Source organism: Egretta garzetta, unplaced genomic scaffold, assembly GCF_000687185.1.
Source record: "Egretta garzetta isolate BGI_Z169 unplaced genomic scaffold, ASM68718v1 scaffold397, whole genome shotgun sequence".
Lineage (NCBI taxonomy): Eukaryota > Metazoa > Chordata > Aves > Pelecaniformes > Ardeidae > Egretta > Egretta garzetta.
The window spans coordinates 1,221,321-1,247,037 of NW_009260493.1; the positions used below are offsets into that span (position 1 = coordinate 1,221,321).

General features: G+C 42.4%; 2 protein-coding genes across 4 annotated transcripts in view; both read right to left on the minus strand.

Moving 5' to 3' along the window:
- Window positions 1-2,115, minus strand: part of IPCEF1 (interaction protein for cytohesin exchange factors 1) — a 91,149-nt gene extending 89,034 nt beyond the window's left edge. Inside the window, exon 1 of the mRNA XM_035899819.1 lies at window positions 2,047-2,115. The gene's annotated coding sequence lies outside the window, so the exon portion shown is untranslated. The remainder of the gene's footprint in view (window positions 1-2,046) is intronic.
- A 12,294-nt stretch (window positions 2,116-14,409) lies between these two features.
- CNKSR3 (CNKSR family member 3) overlaps window positions 14,410-25,717 on the minus strand; it is a 60,078-nt gene continuing 48,770 nt past the window's right edge. The window contains exons 8-13 of one of the 3 annotated variants that reach the window (XM_035899817.1): window positions 23,646-23,711; window positions 22,379-22,525; window positions 20,567-20,691; window positions 17,777-17,985; window positions 17,201-17,302; window positions 14,410-15,727 (exon numbers count right to left, since the gene is read on the minus strand). In XM_035899817.1, the coding sequence (XP_035755710.1) occupies window positions 15,429-15,727; window positions 17,201-17,302; window positions 17,777-17,985; window positions 20,567-20,691; window positions 22,379-22,525; window positions 23,646-23,711 (948 nt within the window). In that variant the 3' untranslated portion in view covers window positions 14,410-15,428. Of the gene's footprint in view, window positions 15,728-17,200; window positions 17,303-17,776; window positions 17,986-20,566; window positions 20,692-22,378; window positions 22,526-23,642; window positions 23,712-25,717 lie in introns of all 3 variants that reach the window. The other 2 variants (XM_009644288.2, XM_035899816.1) reach the window with 2 other exon arrangements.

Below are 25,717 nucleotides of genomic sequence, written 5' to 3' on the forward strand. Positions count from 1 at the left end.
GCTACTCCGCCTGTCCGCAAGTTATTTTCCTTTTTAAAAATTTAAGATTACAAATAGGAACTGGGGGGACGGAGACACACACGCGCACGCACGGTCTTTCAACTCTATCATATCAAAGGAAGCAATATAAAAGAGTAGATTTTGTAGATCTGTTGTTTTGGTTTTCAAAGACTAAAATATCTTTCAAAGCTATCAATATGCTTTCCCTCGAAGACTCAGAAGTATAGAGCCACCCACAATACTTTCCTTTTGTTAAGGGGAAAAAGAAACATAGTTCTTCAAATTAAATAGCTATGTTTTCCCGATGTTCTGCAAGTGCCTTGACTGAACGAATGACAATGGTAATTGCAGATGATGATTTTGTTCTAGACAACCGCAAATTTGCAAAATTATTGACTTCCACTGTACTGACTGTTGGTTTTCCACTGAACTGAATCTTCTCATGCATTCACTCGATTGCCTCCGGCTCCTTTAAACCTCAAAACTTCGCTACGGTTATAGTTATTTGAAACGCATACGGTGGCTTTTATCCGGAACGACCTGAAAGCACTTGATGAACCCTACCAGGATGCAATTATATAGGGCCTACTGACACGTCTGCAGATTCATAAGGTTGGAAAGAGACATCAAGAGATCATTAAATCTGTCCCTGGCCCCCTGCAGGATCAATTATACTCTGCCTATTCCTGACAGAGGCTGCCTAACCTGTTCTTAAAGACACCAAATAATGGAGGTTCCACAGGTTCCTTCAGCAGCCTAAACCAGTGCTTCACTCTCCTTGACTTCAGGTTTTTCTACCAACTTCAAGCTCCATGCTGTAATTTAAGCCTGTTATCTCTTGTCCTACAAATTTCTTACATAATTCTTTATCATGCTTGTTCTTATGACACCAATTCAGTCACCTCTTCTTAAGACTATGCAACATCGTTTTGTTGAATATTTCCCCAAAGGCCAATGTTTTCTAAGCAAAGAGTGCTAAGGGGGTTGTTGCCCCCTCATTAGAAATACCTGCTGTGGTGAGTACTTCAGGTTTTGTGACCGGCACTGCCAGCTCTAAAATGACAGTCACCAAAAGGAATGTAAGAGCCCCCCCAGCACAGTCAATGAGAGACTCTTGAAGAACCTGCCTAAAACAAGATCCTCAATATTTTTTCTGTTCTGCGTTAGTTCGAAATACACACAATCTACCATCATTTCCCAGGCAGATTATTATTCATACTGACATAGTCACAGAGGTTGGTATGGACTCAAAAGAAGATTTGAATGCCTGCTTGTTGTATCCCTCTTCAGCTTTGGGGAAAAAAAAAAAAAGAAAAATCAAGCCAACAAGAAAGATATCTGAGCAAAGCTCCTCTGCATTGCTTTTTCCATTACAAACCAAGGCTCTTGCTGCTTCTTTCTAGGCCTTTTGAACTGTATTATTACTATTTAGTATGAAAGTGCCTAAACGCCAATTAAATGACCGAGACCCAGCGTGCTCAGGAAGTTACAGCTGTAAGACATGGCTTGCTACAAAAAACCCTTAAGATCTAAATAGATAAGACAGACTGTAATAAAGGGATAGAGCACAAAAAACAGTTAACTTGTTTGCCAAAGTCAATGCAAGCAAAAATATCCCACGGAAAGCTAGATACCTCCTGCATGTCCCGCTCTTTAGCTGGGAGTTTTTCCAGCATTAAACAGCCCTTCATTACCATTGAGCTCAGGCAGGTAAATATGTAAATTAAGCATTAAGTTTACAACATATGCAGGACAAGACGCAAGTCAAGTTATCATTTTCTGGCTGGAGAGGAACCAGATCTCACAGTTCACCTCCTGATTTCGAGCAGGGAGCAAGAGACGGAGAAGCCACGCAGTCTGAAGGATCCCCAGCCCTAGCACAACCCCCATGTCCTCCCCACGAAGCACTGCTTGAAATATAAATTACACTAAGCAAATCATGCCTGAAAAGCATATCAAGCATTAGTACTTTACAATAAAAACACTTTATAACCTAGTTGTCATGTATATTGCCTCTTCAATCCTCTGGATATAGTTTTAACTTACCCACAAATCCAGAGATCTCTCAGGAAAATCATAAAGTTTGCACACATGAACCAAGAGGGCTCCCCCCCACGGAGACTCCTTCCTGTCTTCCTTTTCTTCCCCCCCCACCCTTGAATACAGGAAGAGAGATCACCAGCTGCCCGCTGAAGAAAACCGAATAGCGTGCATCATTCAGACGGCTTGGATGATTCAGCTTTTCCACGTGAACTTTACTGAAGTTGCACACAAATGCTGCTTTGTGCATTTCTGAATCAAACGCGTAATTAATAGTCCAAGTACACATCAACACAATTTCTAGCTGAAGAACAACTTTTCATCTAAAATGCAGCAGTGTATCCATTACCTTACAACAGCTCCAATTCTCAAAGCTATTAATAATTACATCTACCTGTGCTTATACACTGCATTATCTCCAGCCTTTAAAGGTCCACTTTATATTGTTCTCAAAAGCTCAACCAAACAGGGCAGTGAAAAGAGGATCTAGTGACAAGTTCATCATTTTGAAAGCCACCTGATGCAATGTGCATTGGTTTTAGAGTGGGAGGGCTGGGAAGGAACAGAAAAGCCAGATGTTGCAAGCAGTCTGTTCTCCCAGATACAACCGCACACTAAGCAGCAGACTGATTGTACGTGTCCCAAAGTTACCTGCAGCTGCATTTTGAAAGTTCAAGATATTCTCATTGTCTAGAAACTCGGAGAAGAATAATACCAAAAGTTTCCAGACAGTAGGCTGAGCGCAAAAAAACACACAAATGCACAACGCATACACATTTACTTGGTGTATTTTTGTTTTAGCACTGCTCAAAGATGAAGCAACAGTGCCTGGTTTTACTTCTCTAATTTCCTTGGCCTTTTTTTCATTTGTTCAAAAGTTCACTTGAATCCTCTTCATCAACAAGATCCTATTTTCATTTCAACCCTGCAGCCATAAATCAGGAACGGCTCTAATAAACCAAACAAATTTGACACAAAAAGTAAAAAGAAGGATCAGACCTAGCACTGACTTGGACGGAACCTCTAGCCAGACAAGCCTTGTTTTCTTAGTAGGAGAAATGCTTATTTATCCTAGAGAACAAAAGCAGCACAAAAGCACATCAAACACAGCCCTGCCTTCTGCAGGTGCAGCAGCGTGACAGCGCAGAAACTGCCGAAGGTGGTCAGCAAGGGCAGCCAAACTGGAGCCATCTAGAGGAACACACAACTGCTGCCCAAGTGCGCATGCAGCACCCACGCCACCACAGGCCACCTTGCTTAAGCAAAGGGAGAAGGCAGCAACATACCAAATGGACTGGTCATCACTGGAAGTCAATCAAGACCTAGAGAAAAAACAATGGAAATGTGGCTTGGCCTGGTTCTTTGATCAACAGAAGGAAGCCTTTGGGGTCGCCTAGTGTACCCCTTCCCATTAGAGCACCACATGGGATTTTGTTTAGGGGTGCAAGGCAGGTGAGAGTATTGGAAAGCAATGGAGAGTCATGCCTTGGCAGCATCTCTTCTTCCATTAATGGATTTTGTTTGGTTGGGTTGTTTTTGTTGTTTTTTTTTTATAACTGACTTTTGCTGCATTTTAAGATGTAGGCATGTTATGTACATCCAGCCCAAAGAGCCTGTATCAAACTACTCAGGCTGGTGCAACTCTCACCTTGCAGCTCCTGCCCCAAGTTAACACTGCCAGACTCACCCACCCTTGCCAAGATGTCTCCTATCACATGCAGCTACGTGAGCAGCAAGCACTGTGTGAGACCAGAGCGTGCCTGGAGTCTTCTGCATTTTGAAAACCTGTCAAATACTTCATTGGAAACTAGACCAGAAAAATCCACATTTGCAGAAGCAAGCTGTGGGAGATGCCATGCACTTCGGTTACGAGGGGTGGTTCAGGTTTTCTGAACTTCAAATTTCTGGCGATGGCTTTTTCGTTCCCTAACATTTCCTGATAGCAACAGGAGCACTTCTCACCATGGCTTCCCATTACACTCCCCCCTCTTTGGTCAACCACTGGGAAAATGAGTCATGATACTGAAACCCAAGCCTCTTCCACACCCTGCTGGAGGCCTTATTCCCCACACACAGACCATATCCATCCCGAGCATCACAGCAAACTCCAGTCGGTAGCAAGTGAAACATATTTCTTGTGGCCAGCTCACCCATGCGCGAGCACCCCTGGGTGCCTGCCTCAGTGCCTCGCACCGCAGGCTCTCCCAGACAACCCCAGCTTACTCGCCCCCTTGGCTTTAACAAAGGCCTTTCTGAGCAGCACTAGGTGAATCATGCCCGTGCCATACGAGCACCTCATGCGCTGCCAGATCTTTTTTTTTTTTTTAAAAATGATGTCTCCCTCTCATTACCTGTGTGTCAACACCATGCCATAGGGCACATCATCCCTCCAAACCATTCCCGCACTTCCACAGGAAAACAAACTTTGCAAATCAAAGAACAGCACCTCGTGTATCTTATCGCATTGGCCTTTCAACCTGGTTTTTAGCTTTCTAAATCCCAGATTCATTTGCTATTCAAGTATACTCATAAACTAGTTCTGACCTACAGCTCACCGTGACCATGAGTCACAGCAGTCAAGCGCAGGTTATTCCCTGCTGGACGAGGGGGCCCTAGGTGTAGGGGGCCCCAGGTGTAGGGATCCCTCCTCTCCCCTCTCTCCCTGCTAAAGAGGAGTGAGTCTCACCTGGCTCCCAGCTCACAGAAACAGAAAAGCCACGCTGGGGGAGGAAGGAAATCCCATGCTTGACCATAGGGCAGGAGGAAGCTGTCGGTACGGATGCTGTTAGCAAAAATCCAACCCATTCCTGAAAAAAAAGCCACAGAGCAGCCCTTGCAGGACAGCAGGAGAGGGGGCCACAGAATTCACCAGTGGCCTGCCGCTTCAGGGGTTAAAGCCCAGCCACATACAGCAGCATCCCAGGCAAGCCTTCCGACTGGGAAACAATTAGATGTGCTCAATCCTAAATTCCTGAATGTTTGTACTTCCGGTCTTTATTACTTCTAAAAAATACCTGAACAATTACTCATCTCTTCTGCAACCAAAAGCTTTCTAAATTTGTATTTCAAGAGCTGAACCAAAGGCCCATCACCCAGCTCCTGAGGAGGAGGAGGGAAGGAGTGCTGGTTTAGCTGATGGGGTCCTCCTCTCCTTCTCATCCCTCCCACCCCTCCAACGGGACCTGTGAATCCACAGTGACAAAACTCAGAGCTAGGAGAAAAAGCAGACCTTTCTTCTTCTCCAGCGATAAGAAGCCAACATGTTTGGAGCTAAACGACCAAGGACTGCTTGGGGCGGTCTAAGCAGCTTCAAAGCAGAGTCTAAGCCGACAGTTTACTAAGCAGAGAGGAATTCTTATGTGAACAAAAGAGCTTGGAAATACTGTCTTGTCAGCAGCGCTGTTTTTACTGGAAAGCTCTGGCCAAAGCTATCTCAGACAACAAAACAAACCAGATGATGCTATAAATATTAAAAGCTTTATAGCTGTTTGTTTGTGCAATAAATTCCTGGAAAGTCCATTGGCCTTAATGTAGGGAGGAGGTCAGAGAGGAAGAAGGAAGTAGAGAAAGGGACATAAATCATTTTGGAGATCAGTGATTTTGTTCTCATCCTACTCAGTTATAGCAACTTCCCACCAGAAAGAAACAGGCAAGAGCCGGGACAGAAGATATTAAGACTTCTGCATGTTCAGTGGGACATTCAGTGAGCTTGGGGAAGACAGTCTCAGCTAAGGGCTGCATTACACTTAAGAAAACTTTTGTTCAAGTTCAGAGAGAAATTTAAACGCCACGGTTGCTCTACAAGAACCTACAATACCTGAACTACTGCTCTCACTTCCTACCATGTAATAAAACCAAATAAATAATCCAAGATTTATCATCTCACCAGGGTGAAAATCCTTCTTTTCATTACTATTCATTATCATTCATTAAGTTATTATTAATATGGTAAAAAAAGGTTTCCTTTTTGTTTTGGTTTATTATTGTTTGGGTTTTTACAGTTTACAGATAGAACTTTATGACCTATTAGTGACTACTTGGCATTATTAACATTTTCACTGGAAATGTGAGGATTTCAGTAGAAGCATTTGCACTGGAAACAGCTAATGGGGGATGGAAGAGGGAAATGTTAATAAGTAGCACTGAGAAGCATGCAGATACTTGGAAATTGCATTAAATACACGTATCAGTTTAGACTGGCATTTTCTATGGCTCTCAGTAAATATTTCCCAAATAAAAAAAGCCTCTAAGCAAAGGTCACAAGGGTCTGAGGCCCATTACCTGCACAGGCACTCCCAGAGTATATCAAAACGCGCAGCAGCTGAGCACCTGCAGCAAGCACAGCCCACTGCTTCATTGGGATCTCATGGGGTTTGCTCCACAGGTACGTCCCAACAGTTCCTACTCCAGCCCATCCATACTGAAGGAGGGCTACACTTACAGAAGAAAAAAAAATTAAAAAATTAAAATTAAAAAACCCCACCCAAAAAAAAAAACCCCAAGCAACTAACCCACTCCACTGAAAGTGGCACTGTGAATTGGACTTGGTTGTCCTGATTCTTCGGCTGCTGCCTCGCTGCCAAACTGCCACCGTGGGTGGTGAACATTCATCCTCACCAGAGCCCAGGGAACAAGCAGAAATTGCAATCACAAATAGACTCCAAGGATTCTCCCTGCAAATCAGCACTGTCCAGCATTTGTTTTATGGTTAATGCCTCTGTCTCCATACCCAATTAACAAATCACGCAGTCACCTAAGAGAAAGTATCTTTGCCCTCTCCCAAAGAAAGAGATTAGGTTAACTCCATAACCACTTAAGGGTAAAAGTCAGTGGCTTGCATCATCCTGAACAACTGAGGTGGCCACACAGGGAGGTTTGAAAGGAAATGTTTACATCTATTCAATGTCATGCCAAAACAAACACATTTCTCCCACTGGCAGGAACTGGAGGACACCCAAAGGTCTGGGGGTTTTTTCCTCCACCAAATATGTAATCCTCATTTTTCTTCCTACTGGCAAAGTACATGCAACAGACAACTCCTGCCTGTTTCGTATTTAGTATGTATAAAAAAAATCCCAACACAAAGTGATACTGGCCCAGCAATATTGGTTTTAAATTTGACTTTCCACTTCTGGACTGGGTCCAGAGTAACCCGAACTAACTAAGCTTTTGGGCCACTGCGTGAGGTCCCATGGGAATGACACAATCTCACCAGCAGTTACCGACTATCACAAAAGAAGGCAAAACTGATGGTTAGGCACTTGCCAGAGAGCTGGGTTCACATTGCGCAGGCAGCAGGATAAAGAGGGGTTGCTATTTTAAACTGATGCAGCAGCAGCGTAGGCAGTAGAATCTGGTAAAATTATATATTGACAGCAGCTCTTGACTGCCTTTGTCATGCATCTTAAAGCTCAAGTGCTGTGCATAGACCTATATATAACCACTTTGAGTGACTGCCCTTGTCTCATATTCCAGTACCCCAAAAATGTAGAAACAAATGGGCATGTAGCACTTGTGTGGGGTGTTTTCTCTGCGGAGTTACTGCTATATGCCAAAAGGGTGTTCAACACAACACAGACACATACAATCAGCTTTGCCCCGTCCCTCTTTCTTCATTTTCCAAACTGAGTCTTTTTGGAATGCTCTTTCTACATTGTAGCTTAAGTTGATGGCTTTCTCAAGTCCATTATAAAACCTTACAACCTGCAAGATGACAAAAACATTTCTGTGTGATGGCCACAAAGAGCGCGTGCTCCATAAGCACAGCATGTGAAAAGGAAAACTCAGACTAAAGAGAAGAAAAAAGCTACAGTTGTACAGCAGGACAAAGTCAGTTTACTCCAAAGGACCCAACGCTTCTTTCCACTTGGGCACAAGCATTTCTAACTCACACTCCGAGATGGCGCACTAGGACATACGGTGGGAGCCAGGGGAAGAACTTAGGTAAGCACAGAAACCACAAGCACAATCCAGCACCCACCCTCCTCCAAGACACCAATCCTGCTGGCAACGGCAGTTCTGAGAATGCATGCACATATGAGTCTTGCTGCCCGGATTGTGCATAAGAGACTCCAAAAATTGACTGATGAATGGAGAAAAGCTCGTGAGGAAGTAAAGGCTACAGAAAAAGTTTGAGCTCAATTTATCATCAAGGTCCAAGTTAAACCCCCTCATCGGGCTTTAGCTTGGTCTATTCATGATGTGGCTGCAGGTATAGAGCAGTTGGTGAAGACTGCTTGCTGGCAATGTAATAAAAAAACAGGGCATAAGATTTGGACAAAAAAAAAATATTTGTAAAAAGAAAAATCTTTATCCTCTCCAACTATAAAGCTAGTCTTCACCATCTGTTTCCTGGTTTGGCCAAGTTTTAGATTCCCCTCCCCACTGCCCCTTTCTGTTCAATGAGCACCCAGCTTATGGAGTATGTTGTTTTTAAAACAAGTCCTGCTTAGGGGGAAGAAAAGGTTATCAGTTCATTAATTAGTATAAAATTAGTCTATTACTCTGTCCACCTCTGTTGGTCATCCAGAATTCAAACACTGATTAATTTCATTATCCATAATATTAGAGGAAACACATTGCTTGAAGAATTACCCTGAACTCTGTCTCTACAAGCCATTAGTATTAATTTTTATACTTTATTTCCTCTCGCACGTTACCATCTACAATAGTATTTTCTCACAACAGTTATGTAAGAGAACACCCAAGGTATTGGCTTGCAAATACCCTACAGACTAAAAGAGAAACCTGCTCGGTATTTCTGAATTGCACATTCCTGAAACCTCACTATACATACATGCACGAGTACCAAATATTCTTTTTCATTTTTCTGGGTTTTACAATCTTTTCCAATTAACTGTGTTGTTTTGTCACCATGACAGAGCATTCAGAGCATTGTGGAGTACTGCACCGTGGCAGGATATCTGGATACATATGTTGTACTCATTAGGGAAGTCAACCTAGGCATATTTTTTTGTTATAACAGATACATGTACCTCTGATATCATGGGATGAGCCAAGTTTCTGCATAATAGCAGCTTCTAACATGTTACTTACATCTTTCTCAGGTTCAGTCAGAAAGGTATTGCCTACGATTTATTCCTAGATCTGTGGGTCTTTTATTTTTACCCCCAAGCTAGAAATCACCCTCTATATTCACTACACACAGTAAGAAGTTAAGGCATCAACATCTTTCAAATTTAACCTCTTGGACAAAGAAAGTGCACTAGTCTTTGGGAGTTCAGACTTCAGATGTTCCCCCTCGCTTTTCAATTAAAATGGTACCAAGAGGAAGAGCAGAAGGGGTGGGTAGGAGAAATTATTCCACAAACACAGGACAGATTTCACCCTCTCGAATGAGATTAAAATGCAAAAGGGATGATCTGAAAAAGTTGAATTTTTAACACTTCTCCATACACCAGAACTTCTAACAGGAGCTGTTACTGTAAAGAAGAAAAATAACCACACTCAGGAATATTGTGACATGCACTGCTATGGGTCTGTCCTGCATTTTAAACCATTCTCCCAAACCAACAGCAGCATTTCTCACAAATAGTAACGACTGTGGAAAATTATCTGTGCCACGCTGCTATTTGCTAAACATCAGCTGGTTAATATTGCACACTGTGCACAGACATAGAGAAAGCTGGGGTTTTTAAACTCTATTCTTTGCTAAGGAAGAAAGGTCATGTAGGGAAGCAAGCCATCTTGCTATAGAACTGTGTAAAAGCTGCTCTTAAATATCTGCTTTCTACCAGTTCCTTGCAACTTCACTTTATTTCTCTTCCTACAGTGGTACTTGCATTTTCCCTCTCATTTGGTGTTCATGCAGTGAGGGACTTCAATGTTTCTTTGAAGCAAAATGTAGGACTCCATTAGCTGCCACTACATACCTGCAGCAGCTTATTCAACCCATCACATCATCATCCAGTGGCAACAGCACATTTGTTCTCTACACAACACAGCCCCTCTCCAGATCAGAGCCTAAATCCCCCATCTACTCAACCCGTTCTCTTGGAAAGACCTTTCTAGTATTAACATTTTGTAACAAATATAAAGGAAAGGAAATAAGAGCTACATGATTCCTTCTCTGGTAAAGAAATCATTTGGACGTTATTTGTGCATACCTGAGCCAAGAAACACCCTTGCTTAGTGGTCACCTCTCAGAGCCACATACTACTGCTCTACATAGCAAGTGGCTCCACAGGAGGGAGGAGGGAAGCTTTGGCACGACATACACATAGGCAAAGCAGCTGCCAGAAAGTCCTTGAAGACATAGGTGAGGCTCCTTCTACTAGCACTGGCCATACTGGTTAAGAATAATCTTGATCAGAAGAGGGCTATGGAGCAGTGGTCCTCCCTCGAAATACCCGGGCTGCAGGTGGCTATGGACTTACAGCCTTCCCCAAGTTCTTCAGACCTCTTCCTTGGTCCATGCACGAAGAGAGGGGACTGTTACTTCCCCTTGAACTTGACATAATTTATGAACACGTGTCTCCCACAGATATTCCCTTCTTTTCCTTCAAGGGACAAAATGGTCAATTAAAACTCATTTTCACTTTGAATCAAGACTTCTACAGTGAATGATAACTGCATAACCGTAAAGCACAACAACAGCTGATAAAAATTTATATTAAGGGAGAATCTTGCAGCCAATACCTTAACAGCTACTCCTGTGTAGCGAGATGAGATCAGGTGTTTAAAAGATACAGACATTTGGAAGAAGGTCAAGTTACATATGTTAGAGAGCTACACAGGCAAAGGAAAGTACGGTCTGGTGTTTAATTCACTTCATCAAGTGCTTGAAGTACAGCTATCTATTTTATTGTTAAGTTTTCTTGATGCATTTGCTTTCTGGTAATCAGCGTCACGAGCATAGGAAGCAAAATCTTCCAGTTGATAGATATTAGAAACAGTAGAGTCTGCTCCCATAAGTCTTTCAATTGCACTTACATCCTCATGTTTCAAAAAACAGATATAGCCACATTTTAGGTCACTGTGTTAAACTGCTTGTTCCCATAAGTGAAGTCACTGCATTAAAAAGTTGTGAGAGGTAGAGGGGTAGGGGAAAAGCACACACGTCCAGTATCTACAATTCATACTGCAACCCAAAATAAGCCTATTACTACTGAGAACAGCTATTGGAGCTTTTCCATCTGATAATTAAAGAGGGGAAAAAGAAAAACCGAAACCTCTCTGCCAAGACCAATAAAATGCCAGCTTCCCAGAGAAAGACTCCTACATCCCACATATTACGTAAAAAGGTTTGCAGTATAGTGAGTCGTAAGCAGTACTTGCAGACAAGAGTATAAAAGTCAAGGTAGCTTACCTGAGCACATGGCAAATTCACAGTAGCAAGGATGCAACAAAAACAGGTATACCATGTTCTGCTATATTTACTCTGCACACATACACTCCAACGGCCAAAAGTCCATCAATTGTCATAGAATCATAAAATCATTTAGGTTGGAAGAGACCCTTAAGATCACGGAGTCCAACTGTTAACCTAACACTGCCAACTAAACCTCATCTACCCATCTTTTATATACCTCCAGGGACAGGGACTCAACCACTTCCCTGGGCAGCCCGTTCCAATGCTTGACAGCCCTTTTGGTGAAGAAATTTTCCCCAGTATCCAATCTAAACCTCCTCTGTTGCAACTTGGGGCCATTTCCTCTTGTCCTATTGCTTGTTACTTGGGAGAAGAGAGCAACACCCACCTCACTGCACCCTCCTTTTTCAGGCAGTGGTAGAGGGTGACAAGGTCTCCCCTCAGCCTCCTCCAGGCTCAACAACCCCAGTTCCCTCAGCTGCTCCTTGTCAGACTTGTGCTCTAGACCCTTCACCAGCTTCGTTGCCCTTCTCTGGACACGCTCCAGCGCCTCAATGTCCTTCTGGTAGTGAGGGGCCCAAAACCGAACACAGTATTCAATGTGCAGCCTCACCAGTACTAAGTACAGGGCGACGATCACTTCCTTAATCCTGCTGGCTCTGATACAAGCCAGGATGCTGTTGGCCTTCTTGGCCACCTGAGCACACTACTGGCTCATATTCACCTAGCTCTCGACCAACACCCCCAGATCCTCTTCTGCCAGGCAGCTTTCCAGCCACTCTTCCCCAAGCCTGTAGCATTGCATGGGGTTGTTGTGACCTAAGTGCAGGACCTGGCACTTGGCCTTGTTGAACCTCATGCAATTGGCCTCAGCCCATTTGTCTAGCCTGTCTAGATCCCTCTGTGGAACCTTCCTATGCTCAAACAGATCAACACTCCCACTCCATTTGGTGTTGCCTGCAAACAATAGAGAAAGTTCAAGAGGGGCAAAAAACCCCCTCAACATTACTTGTCTTTTTGATTGAGAAACCATTCATGAATGCATTTTAATGATCTTGGCTAATTTACAGTGGAAACGCAGCTGCAATAGACAAAGTATTGCCAGTAGGTTGAGAGAGGTGATCCTTGCCCTCTATTCAGCATCTGTGGGGCCTCACCTGGCGTACTGTGTCTAATTCTGTGCTCCCCAGTACAAAAGAGATATGGACATACTGGAGAGAGTCCAATGAAGGGACACCAAGATGATGTGGACTGGAGCACCTCTCAGCTGAAGAAACACTGAAAGAGCTGGGGCTGTTCAGCCTGGAGAAGAGAAGGCTCAGGCAGATCTCATCAGTGTGTATTAAATACCTGAAGGGAGGATGCAAAAACAACAGAGCCAGGCTCTTCTCAGTGGTGCCCAGTCAGGACCGGAGGCAAAGGGCACAAACTGAAAAACAGGAGGCTCCCTCTGAACATCAGGAAACAGTTTTTTTTACTGTGAGTGTGACCGAGCACTGGCGCAAGTTGCTCAGAGAGGTTGAGTGGTTTCCATCCTCGGAGATATTAAGAAACTGTTTAGACATGGTCCTGGGCAACTGGCCCTGCCTGAGCAGCAGGGTTAGACCAGATGACCTCCAGAGGTCCCTTCCAAGGTCAACCATTCTGTGATTCTGTGAAAGGGCAATACCATTCCTGGTAACTTCCAGAAAAGTACCTCTGTTTCCTGGGTTCTTCAGAGCCAGAATTCCCTGGACATCCTTATGATTGACTGACAAAAGGTCAAATTCAGTGCCTTAACTCAGCATGGTTAGGACATTGGAGAATGGAGAGGATTAACATGGAGAGGACATTGGTTGGTTGGTTGTTTTTTGGGTTTGTTTTTTTTTGGGGGGGTGGGGGTGGGAAGAGAGGCAGGCAGGATTAGCTTGTATTTAGGCAACAAGGCAGATTTTGAGAGTTTCAGTCTGCCTAAATGCTTACAAATTCCTTTTCTCCTCATAGCTACAGTGACTTCCATCTGCCTGTAAAATTAGGGCAAGCTTATTTCACTACCCTTAGATCAAACTTCAAGAGAACCTAACTGAACAAAGGAAGCAAACTTTTCAGTGTCTTATAAGTGTGCCCAGGTGCAACCCGAAGAAACTGAGTACATCCATAGTTTCTTCCACATCAATATGCATGACGCTTCCCCATTCATTTTTAAACCATGGAAAAGAGGACATTAAAGATGAGCAAAAGTTCCATTTTAGTGTCTTGTTCAGACACCATCTCTGACTTTAAATCACAGTTACTGAACTACATTAATTTAAAACAGTTCAGTCGATTTGGGGCTAGACTATACTACAGCACAGTGCCTACAACATGGCAGTTTCAGCCCTCTTCTCAGAGGCAGGACCAAATTGGTCTAGGGTTCAACTGCACCGCAGCCGTCTTTGGCCATGTCTAGTACAGACTGCCATCTTGGAGAGTGGAGAAGAGTGGCACAAGACAAACATATAATCTGCTTTGATCAGAAAGGTCCCAACCAGCCCCCACCTAAATCAGAGAGTCACAATCAAATGTAATTAATTGAAAACTGAATTTAACACCCTGTCTTTGCAGGGCTGTAGCACAACTTCATAAGCTTGTTGCAACAGAATGGTCATGTCTTCACAGACAGAATTATTATAGGTTTTTAACACTTGTGTTATCACATACAATTCCTGCCCCAGTCCAAAGTGCAAACTAGCATTTAACCTCCCTCTTTTCTCACCAATTATTAAATATAGATTCTTCTTCTTTTCAGCAAGACCAAAGGAGTAAAGGCTGTTGGCAATGTATCATCTACGAAAATAGTTAGTCTTATAATTAGCAGGTAATACAAAAGACTTTGTTTCATTTCATTTGACTAATCTGTGCCCAGTACCACAGACAGGAAGGTACAAACCGTATCTGTTTAAGTGTAAAAAATATATACATCTATATTTAACATTTAAATTACTTTAAACACAACTGTTTGCATACTAACAATCTTATGTACATTCAGTTTTAAACAATACCTCTTTAATATCCTCTTCTTTTGTTAAACAAGTTTTATTTTCCTCCCAAAATACCCAATGCTACTTTAAAATTCTGGAGGGGAAAAAATTTGAGCTATATAGAAAATAGCAAGATGTCTTACAATTGTAATGTATCATAGCACATATTTTTCATAAAAACAACACATCATTCAAAAACTGAACCACTGTAAAAGTTCTCATAAGTCCAACAGGACTGTCTTTAAAAGCTTACTTTGGTTAACAGCAAATCGTTCTTAAACAATTAAGGAAAAAAATATATATTCTTTTACCACCTCTACAGATGCATTTCCTTCGCATGTTGTAGCAATCCATATATATTTACGGATGAGCACTGCAGTTGTTCAGCACTCTATTTGTACTGTGATTTCAATAAAATGGATTATATATAAGGTTGGGTTGATTTATAATTAAATTAGTCCAACTTCCTAAGATCTCTGAATAAGAGAAGTCTCTTTCTAAGACTTCCTAAGATCTCCAGGTATCAGAGAAAGAACAGCAACACTACTACTTCTTCCTCACAAGGTTGATCTCATGCAGTATTTGCAACAGCATCGCTAAGCTGCATGAAATTGCTGTTTCCCTGCTTATCTTTCCTGGTCAGAAGAGTAACACAGCTTTTGCTGAGCTCTACGTTTCTGACACCCAGCCAGTCGCACCAGGCTCGGAGCACGTGAGACAACTGAAGTGCCACTGGACTTTACGGCAATGCAGTGATTTCCTCTGAGTCATTACGCGTATTTCAGGTCACGTGTGGCCTCTACATCACTGAAATTTTACTCATTTCCAGGGGAATAAATGCCCTCAGCTTTTGCCCAGAAAGAACTTGACCTTTATCGTTCTCCCCTCCTTGCACTATGAAACCCTCTGATCCATCAAAAATCACAAATAAAAAGGCAAAAACGTAAGATTCTCCATGAAAAGAACACTGCATTAGTCACTATGCATCAGTTAAGCTGAGAAGCAGAGAAGTCTGACCGATGAGCAAAGGCACTTGGTAACAGTCCCGTGAACAATAGTCAATGAGTCAACAATTTCAGTCTCGTGATCCAACTGACCAGCAGCGAGGGCTCTGCAGAGGAAGATTTTGAGGACGATGTAACAGAGGATTTTTTAGCACCTTCCTCTTGAAAAGGAATTGTTGCACTGTTGTGGAGGTCTGTATTCATAAAACACCTGCTGCCTCGAATATAATCCGTTCCTCTCACTAACTGCTTGTCAGATACTGGCCTTGAGAGGGGGTGTTGTGTGGAGGGGCTTTCTTCAATGATTGGGGGTATCCTTTCATTACTGAAGTACCTGCAGAGGACATCTTCACCTGTACAAACAGGAGGAGGAAAACTAATTATTGCTGACTTCGAAACCTTCCATTAACATTTTCTATTTTTATAAAAAGATTCTGGTTACATTTCAAATTACCTAGGTTTTGGTTACCTTTCATAACACACCTGAACATAAGCAGCTGTCAATAGATTTATAGCTTTTTGCATCTTTAATACTTTAAGCCACACAAAGAACAACAAAATAAATTCACACACAGAGAGGATAATGTTTGACTGTTAAATTCCAGGTTCACACACACCAAAACTGCTAAGTACAGGCTACCTTTATGCAAATCATTATCATGTGCAAGACCTAACAAACCTCCTCATTATGTGTCATTCAAGATGCTGATAGACCAGAGCTGAATCCATGTTTATCTGAATGTAACTCATGACTAACTTAAAAGCTACAAATATCACTCTGGGCAACAGAAATTAATTTTGCAGATAAAGATATAAGCAATTCCCTTGTTTTGAGCATTGATTTGTGTTTTTACTCTTCCCCAGATAACTGACTGTGGTGGCTGCTGCTAGAGACGTCCTACTGGGCTAGACAGGCCTTTGTTCTGACCCAATACAGCTTACATACAAGCCTGCAGCACTTAAGCACATTTGAAGTGTTAAAGAAAAGCCAGCACAAAACCAAAAGCAAAACCAAACAAAAAACCATACGCACAAAAACCAGCCCTGCCACCTGGCGATCGTTCTGTTAGACTTGTTACTTAGCTTGATTCTAATATTCCTCCAGTTTGATGCTTCTTTATATCAGCTTCTATTTTTGCATTAAAATAATAGAATTCAGCTTCTGTTTTCCCTGGAATTACACACTAGCTTTCGTAACTGATTTGGAGAATAAACTAAATAGTCATCCTGTCCCATTTCCCGTTCTACCAGAACTCATAGCCTCTCAGATGCAAAAGTGGGGGAGGGAGAGAGAGGCAGTGGGGGAAGGAAAAAACCCCATCTGACCTAACACCCAGCATTATGAGCTTTTGTCTCTCCTATTCTGTGGCATCTACAGAACAAGTTGTTTTCTAACAGTAGTCACAGCAAAAAGCAACTCCTGAAAGGCCCATTTTACTTTTGAACACAAGCTTGCTTCTACAACAGCCTCTACAGTGAGATAAACAAAACCAAAAAAGACTGAAGAGAAAAGCAGTTTTATGATCAATATTAAGTGCAGAAGAAAGGGAAAGGGGTATAAAAATAAAATGGTAAGCTTGCGCTACAAAGAGACAAGTACAGGTTTGCCCTAGTCACTCCAGCCTACTTTTAATGCTCACAAGAATTCTACAACGGGCCTCACAAATTTCACAACTACCATCTAGTATTCCTGCTAAAACCAACTGTCATCTTGGGTCAGTTCACCAATATGCAAACACTAATCCTCCATTCTTAATTTAAACACTTCCATCCAGTTCACCCCAAGGAAATTTTGGAGAGGAAGGAAAGAGAAGGAGGGACAAGACCTAAAACCTTGCCTTTCCTCCCTGGTACTCGTGGCCTAGAGAAGGGTTCTGCAGCTCCTATCCAGCTCCCATCAGCAGGCATTGACAAAGGACGAGGTTTTCCTAAAAGCAACATAGAAGGTTATGAGGAATTACGTTAAGTTTAGGAAACCAGTTTTTAAATTTACACTTTTCACAGTTAAGCAAAGGGAGAGAGAGACAGCAATACAGAGTTAAAATTGCCAAAAAAAAAATTTCAAGATACTTCCACTGGTGAAACATAATAAAGCAATGTGCTGAGACTGAACAGCCACATTCTTGCTCCTTTACAGCAGCAGTAGATATAATGACCAAAACTTATAACCAAAACACATGGGAAACGGCCAGCTTTAGCAGCAGAGCCCAGCTGAATGACATTCCTTAAAGAAATAACAGCAGTTAAGTGAAATTATTTCAGATGTGGAGTTTCATTCACACTCAGAATTTGCACACACTACCAATATCCATCAAGTCTAACAAGCAATTTTCTAACAAAATTATTCCAAACTGACCAAAGCATTTATCATAACAGCAATAACGAAAGAGGAATGAACTCACCATAGGACTGTGTTTTTTCCCTCATCTTGGCTGGTAGGATATGTGCTTCCATGGGATACCCAGGCAGCTGATCCGAATCAGCAATAGTAAACCTTCGCCTTCGACTCTCCTGATCCAGAAAAGAATTGGGAGACTCTGCACCCTTGGACCCAAGCAGTGGCTGACTGGGTTTGCTGCCTCCTCCATAGACAAAACTCCCCTTTTCATCTCTGAAAGGACATGTCACTTCAGTTAGCAGCTTAAAAGAGTTTCACACTACAGACATGAGTGGGTTTGAAAGATACTTCTAGCACCCAGTCATGCTCCTGACAACCGGCACTGTGCTGCAAACAAGCTGAAAAAACAACCCAAACCCAAGTCAGGTGATGGAAGACTTCATTATAAACATCTTTACCAAGGAGAAAAGAAAGCTATTCCCCTCATGCTAATTCACTTTTAATGAGCCAGTAATTTAACACACAGAGAAGTTTAGAGGTACCACACCTGAAAAAGCTTTTGAGAAATGAGACCTTTCTGCCCTGAGGGTATCAAAGCTCCCAATGCACTGCCTGTTCAGTACACAGTTGTGACAGAGGACTACACACATAGATTTATCCATCTCTGTCTAATGGCAACACCTACCACCTCCATCTGAAGGACTATGCTTTTCAGTCATTATAAGAGCCCAGTAACTACCACTGGATATTCATCATCACCTCTCTCCACCCAAAAGTAAGACCCCTCTCAGTAATAAATTCATAGTGTATATACATAAGATTCTGAGCAATTTCTGCAGGAACTCCCTTCCCAGAGCCATCCCTCAGTACAAAAGCCAGGAACAGCCATTTTTAGAACAAGTCCTTCTGAGTAGTTTTGGAAGAAGAACTACCCTCCAAGTTAAGATATGCCCATTTGTTCCCCCCCGCCTCCTTCCCTCTACCTGCTACAATCTCATTGCTTGAAGCAACCATCAGCCAAGTCAGGCATAAAAATAGGCAGCTGTGAGCACATACGTACCCCAAGTATTCACAACAGCCCCCTGGCCAGCACATACCACTTTTTTCAGCTCTCCATCAAGAACAATGCAAGAGCTCAGTGAATAGGACGAAGCTATTTATGGAGATTTAGGGACAGAAAGTTGCACAGAAGTGTTATACCACAACCAGAAGTGTTACACCACAACCCTATGTATGTGGAGAGCTCTCCTACAACACCACCATGTGGAGACTGTGCCATAGGCAGGGAAACCAGCCACTGCTCTCTGCCTTCCTAGGGTGGACCAGAGAAGACCCATGTCAGGAAGGGAAAAGAACAGGGTGATGAGGTGGAAATAAGAAACGCCCACACAAATGCACTGCAGTTTCAAGAGAAGAGCAAAACATGCAGAGGTGAAATTAAATAGCCAAACAGAAGGTGAAAGAACTGCCCTTTCTCCTCTTCCTGGCTGCCACAGCTTCCCACATTTGCTTTCTTTAAAAGTCAAAGTCAAGAAGCCTTCCCCTTTCCACACGTCATCCAGGACAAGTTTTGCAGCCTACATTGCTACTTCCTTCCTTGTCCACAGGGATTCAGGTCTAAAGGCATCCGAACCTAGATATAAACTTTGTGACTCTTCAGGAAAGATCAACAAACTGAGCACACGCACGTAATTCACCAATGTGCTTCAAATGTAATGATTTAAAGAAAAGACCAAGGCATTCTGAACTCAGCTGCTAAATCTATATGCTTTGTTTTACTGCCAAGAGGGGTGGCGGGTTTGGTTTTGTTGGGTTTGGGGGCTTTTTTTTTTTTTTTTTTTTTTTTTTTTTTTTTTTTTTTTTTTTTTTTTTTTTTTAAAAAAGAACTGAGCATGCATAAACATTAAAAAAAACAGGGAGAGAACAAGTCAAGGTGGGTTCAACTTCAGTGAAGAGACCCTTCCTTGGAGAAAGCCTCTTCCCTGGCTGTGGTACTGCCCCAAAGACTGCAGTAATACAACCTCTGTCTCTGTCTCTGCAAGCTCTCCTCCCATAGGAGTACTGCTGCAAAAGGTCAGAGTTTCTGTGCTGGGATATCTACACAAAAAAAAAAAAGCATCAGGGCAGGCCAGGAAGCATGCTTGCCTGAAAACTCTTTTGTCCATCACCTTCCCAGGTCAGCTGGCAGTTTTCTGGCATAAGTGAATGTGGACTGGAGAACAAACAAAAGCAAGCCATACCATACAACCACCCCACCCCATCCTCCCCACACCCACCTTTTGTGTACATAGGTCTGCATTTTTATAGCTTAGACCGCAGGATAAAAAAAAAGTTGAATGGATTGACTCTCCCTCCCCTTCAGTGGGAACATTCCTGTTTTATACAACTTGCAAGTTTAAAAATTTAAAACAAGTTCTTTTCTATCCTAACTCCCACAATAGTTACTTGCTAAAAAAACCCAAAAAAAACCAAAAAACACCAACAAAAAAACCACCCCACGAAACAGTGGAAAAAGTTACAGACAAAAATGACTTTTTGCTATGTGCAGTTGGATTAAAACAAAATCAAAAAACATAACCCCACAACAAAACCAGAGATGACATCCATTCATGTTTTGGGAATAACTCTGATCTGTGTGGCACACAATAATCTTCTAATAATAAAATCTATTACAGTCCTGATAGTTTATGCATTTAAGCTTAAGCAATCCTATGCATTTAAGCAACTAGAAGAAAGTCTGGAGAGATCTACAATTTCTTCAAGCTAATCTGCAGAGAGCTCTAACAGCAAGCCAGCTCAGAAGCAAGTGTAATAAAGGAGTTTTTTGTTCAGCAGTGCATGTTTATTTGCATACCGAGGAGAATATGGAACAGCTGGTGGAGGCGGTATGTACAGATCCAAAATGGCTGGCTTCTCTTTTTTCAGTGAGGTATCCATGGTGCTTTCTGATGACTGGGTTGAAGCTGGCAGAGGACTGGTCTGAAATGTTAGGCAGCTATCAAACATCTGAGCATCGATTAATCATTCACAAAAAGATAATTCAATAATCATTTCATCCCCTAGTGAACTACTATTTCTGTGCTTAATAAATGCATTAAAAATTCTTAGCATTTACATTTTCCTCCACCCCCAGTTTTGGCTAGCTTCACAGTCCCTCCTACAGAAATCCTATCACAGGTAATGCATTGCTCAAGAATATTTTGCTCTTTCCAGTTATATTTTTCCTTCAAATTCCAGAGACAGAAAAAGCAGCAGAGACAAAACCCCTTCTTTTATTTTTAGATCCATTAAAAGAATGCAATTCATTAAATACATATAAGATCTGCAATACTTAGAAAGCCAGCTCAAGCTACCCATTCCATATAGTCCAATGCCTGGGGCATGGGCAGGAATATGGTGAAGTTCACCACAAATTGCATCAAGAGATGTAACTTGGGTAAGGAAAGCAAAGGAAAAATATATTTGGTATCACTCATCTGAGCAAGTTTGCCATTTTGCTCTTCACTGCTCACTTGGTATGTCCCCAGCATCCTCCCAGCCTCCTGTCTGCCTCCAGGAGAGCAAAGGCTTGAAGCCTTTCACCTTTGCCAGGCAAGAGTACGGCACTCCCCCCTTTTTGTCAAAGACCTGCCAGGCTTTCACTCTGGCCACTCAGTTAATGGCACCCCTTTGCAAGCATCTGTTTTTTACCAGTCAGTACACTGGAGGCCACAACTATCAACAGGCTTCTCCAATCACTCATTCCTTCAAGGAAACACTGATTGGCACAGCCTATATCCCAGCCCACCTCAGCTCTTCACACTGGTAACACAGTCCTCACTTTGGGTAACCCTGGAAAACTCACAAGGTGGTAGTTTTTTTCCCCTTTGGCTCTGACTAAATGACAGGCACGAAAGGAGTCAAGTGTGCAGCTTCTACTCAGTTTGAGAGAAATCTGCCTGCATCAAGACTTGCAATAGCCACTGGCATTTCACAGGTTGATAAATTATCCCCACAGCTGTAGGGAGACCTGTGTCAGAACAGGAGTAGGAATGGGAACTCTCTTCGGTGTCCTTTATTTCAGGTAATCAGTTTAGATTCAATTGAGTTATTTCCTCCTATAAGCATCAAGCCCTAAGCTTCCTAATATACAAGCCATTCCTCAACACGGTTATTTAAGAGTTATTAATGTCACTTTCTCTGTCTGGTCACCACCCAACCTGTGAATTGCCCAACAACCAAACCTTACTTAAACAAGTAGTTTAAATAACCTCTTAAAAAACATTCAATCTTTCACACCCTTTACAGACTAAGACGACGACAAATATATGAAATAATCTAAGTTATTTCAGCAAAAACGTATTACTCTGCTAAACAGAAGAAGCGTTTATTACTCCACAATGAGGACTTCCATATATATCAGTGGTTTCAGCAGTTTTGCCTCAAAGAAATTCTCCCAGAGGCACACAGACTGATTAAATTGCTCAACACACCTAGTCCCTTTGTGTATCAAGAGTGTATTTTTTCTCTTTTATCTAGGAACCAGAAGAGGACAGCTATTTCACCTGAACTTCCTTGACCTGTATACTTAAACATGAGTACATGGGAGCATTTCTGGTATTTCTTTTTCAAGCTGCAACCAAGGCATTCCCATCCTGACATTACAGCTGCACTGGCAGCCGCTCACCTGCACCAAGGGTGGTTTCCAGCGCAGGTTCTTTAGTGGAGCGGGAGTGAAATGGAAAGAGCCAGTAGGACGTTTCTTAAGCAGCAGCCTAACTCCAGCAGGATTCTCTCGCAACTTTGCCACCAGATTTTTTAGTTGCCATCCGACCTGGAAGAGAATAAAGACATCTTTTATTTAGTATTGCTTTTCTGAAAGCAAACAAACAGGAAAAACCCAAATCCCCCACGTCAAATTGCCCGTTTTAACATGAACCTGAAGAGAGAAGGGATCCAAAAAAGCCAGAATGAAGAAAAAATGGGAAAGCTACTTTTTGACAGATTGTTCTTTCGTTTCAAGGACAGATCTCTACTTAAGCTGTAAATTAAACACTAAGGTATCAAGCAATGCTCTTTATGCCTCAGCTCTGGTCCTAGAAGGATATGTGGACGTGCTCAAATTGAATAACAGAGGGATTCACACTGCACTACTATCCAAGTTTCTTTCTCACATTGGAAGGCATTGCTTACCTGTGCTAAGCAAAAATGTAATCATTTTATCCACGTTCCCAGATGCAAACGATTTGACAAATACTTTGGGGTTTTTTTAAGCTGTTTTTGTCTGCATTTCAGCAGATTGTAACAATGCATTTTAAAACAGACCTTAAATACAACATGAAGTATTTTAGTAAGATGCATACTGCATTTAAACATGAAGTATTGCATATTTATTTTATCAAAATATTGCAAAGAATAAAATTTGTCTTGAAAACAAAATGTTAAAGACCCTCAAAGATTTCAACAAGAAAACACCAGAACCACCACCTAACCCCATCCATTCAGCCTGGAGAAGAGAAGGCTGCAGACAGACCTGATTGCAACCTTTCAGTTCTTAAAGGGGGCCTATAGGAAAGATGGGGAAAATCTTCTTAGCAGGGACAGCTGTGACAGGACAAGGGGTAATGGTTTTAAACTAAACCAGGGTAGGTTTAGACTGGATGTAAGGAAGAAATTCTTTACAATGAGGGTGGTGAAACACTGGAACAGGTTGCCCAGAGAGGTGGTGGAGGCCCCATCCCTGAAAACATTCAAGGCCAGGTTGGACGGGGCTCTGAGCAACCTGATCTAGTTAGCAGTGTCCCTGCTCCTGCAGGGTGGGTTGGACTAGATGACCTCTAGGGGTCCCTTCCAACCCAAAACATTCTGTGATTCTATCATTCAGAACCTGTGGGGAACGAGCTTTGCAGAGCAAGCATAAGGGAAGGTTGGTAAGGTTGTTTGTTACTAACCACAGTTTGCCGATTAACCTGGATCACTTCATCACCAGCATGAATCTTCTGAGATCGATCAGCAGGGGACTACAAAGAGGAAAACAAGAGGCATGTGCTTCAGCAGGTTTTCTTCCATCTCATAACAACCCCCACCAAGCTAAGTCAAAGGTTGTATCTATAATGAAGAGCATTGGTGAAAATTCTCACACAGCCAGATCACACATTACATCTGTTGGTGACTTGAGAAATGCAAATGAATTCAACTTCCGATTTGTTTTTTATACTGGGAGAACTACAGGGATAGGGAGAAAGCATAGCCTACATCTGTCACAGGCTAAATTGTACTTAAGTCATGGGACAGTCTCCACTGTCCTTTTGCCTCCAGTTTGTACTGTAGTTTCAGACAGCAGTGGGAAAGGACTGAAGACTTCTGTCCTAAAACAACAACTACCTTAAATTTAGCTTTCAAATAAATGTAAACTGATTAAAAAAAAATACACCAAGATTTTGAATGTACAGAAGAAAAGACCGAATACCTTCCAACCCCACAAAACACATCCATTGAACTTTCCCTTTTTATTTCCTAATGTAAGTAAGAGTCACCAGCTTTAATGTGAAATTATCTGTCCGCATCATCAAGGTCAACAGATAAAAATATATGCTTACACACATCAAGTGTGCATAGACAGGCATTTTTCAAATGCCTGTCTAATAATAATACACCTTAAAATACATTTTTCTTGGAACAAAAACCAAGCTCTGGGAACCATTAGTGAGTAACAGCTAAATGTGTCAATATTTATTTAGATTTATCTGCAGCTGGTGCCATGCACCAGCTATCGCTGCAGTTATTAAAAATGGTCTCGTGGCTGTAACACCAACTCCAACCAGCCTTGACAACACCCAGAGCGCACAGGCATACTACCTTGGTATACTGCACCCCGGTCACGGGACAACTTCTCCTCCCATTCCCCCCATCCCATGAGTAACCACCTGGCAGCAGGCCAGCTCTTCCTAGTGACTCCAGAACTAAGCATTTGGATTAAGGACTCCCCTCTCCTCGCCATCACACCTTCAGAGCTGAAGTAGCTTTTATTAGAAGGAACTGGTGAAATAAACAGTGCAATGAGGGAAGAAAACTTGGGGGAATTTGTGGGAGGCTCCAGCTATCACGAGTAACCCCATTTCTTCATTGTCTTCTCACTTCCTCTGAGAGGAAATGCCTCCGTGGAAGGCTGCATACATGTATGAGTCAACCAAGATCATGAAAAAATGCTGGGCCAAAGTTAAGCTTGTGAAAAACAAAGCTCATTTCAAGCTGCCCTTTGGGTGATCAGCAGCCCATCTGAGGGAGCGTGGGGGACCCTCACACAGAGGACTCCTACAACAAGTGCCAGCTAGCACAACAGACACTGCAATTGCATTGTGAGAATGGAAGAAAGAGCAAAGTTTAGATCTAGGCCAATGTGACGCAGGAAGTCACAAGTAGGGACAGCACAACTCAGGAATCCTCTTGGCTGACTGGTATCAAATGCAGGGGACTTCCCCAGTCCCTGGAACGTACAGTACTGTTAATTTTGGGGTGCAATTCCACTACATTGCAACACACCAGTTTCTGGAGATGTCTACTAAAATACCATTCCAAACCTAGCAAGAAAATTGAGCTAAGACACAGTCTGAGTCATCTAAATGATCCCATGCCACCAGAAAGACATCAGTTGTTTGCAGATCTCTCAGTCACTCGTCAAGTTTCGTTGCTCCAAAGGAAAAAGCTTCTCCAAAGGAAAAGCCAGTGTTCATAAAAAAAGCAGACATTTAGGTCAACACTCAAAGCTACAGAAGCAGTACAGCCCCACTCCTGGCCTCCAAAATGAGATCTATATGCACAGGCAGCTTGTCAGCAGTCAACATTACATTTTTTTCACATTTATCAGATGTTGAAATTGCTGCTGAAGTGGACTTGATCTCTGTTGGAGATCTTATACAGAATTATGCCAGGGCAATAGCACTCTGAGCTGCAGGCACAGACTTCCACCTACTCCTCCCTGGCTCCTGGATTTGGCAGGTGTACAACTAAAACCAAAGTCTTACCC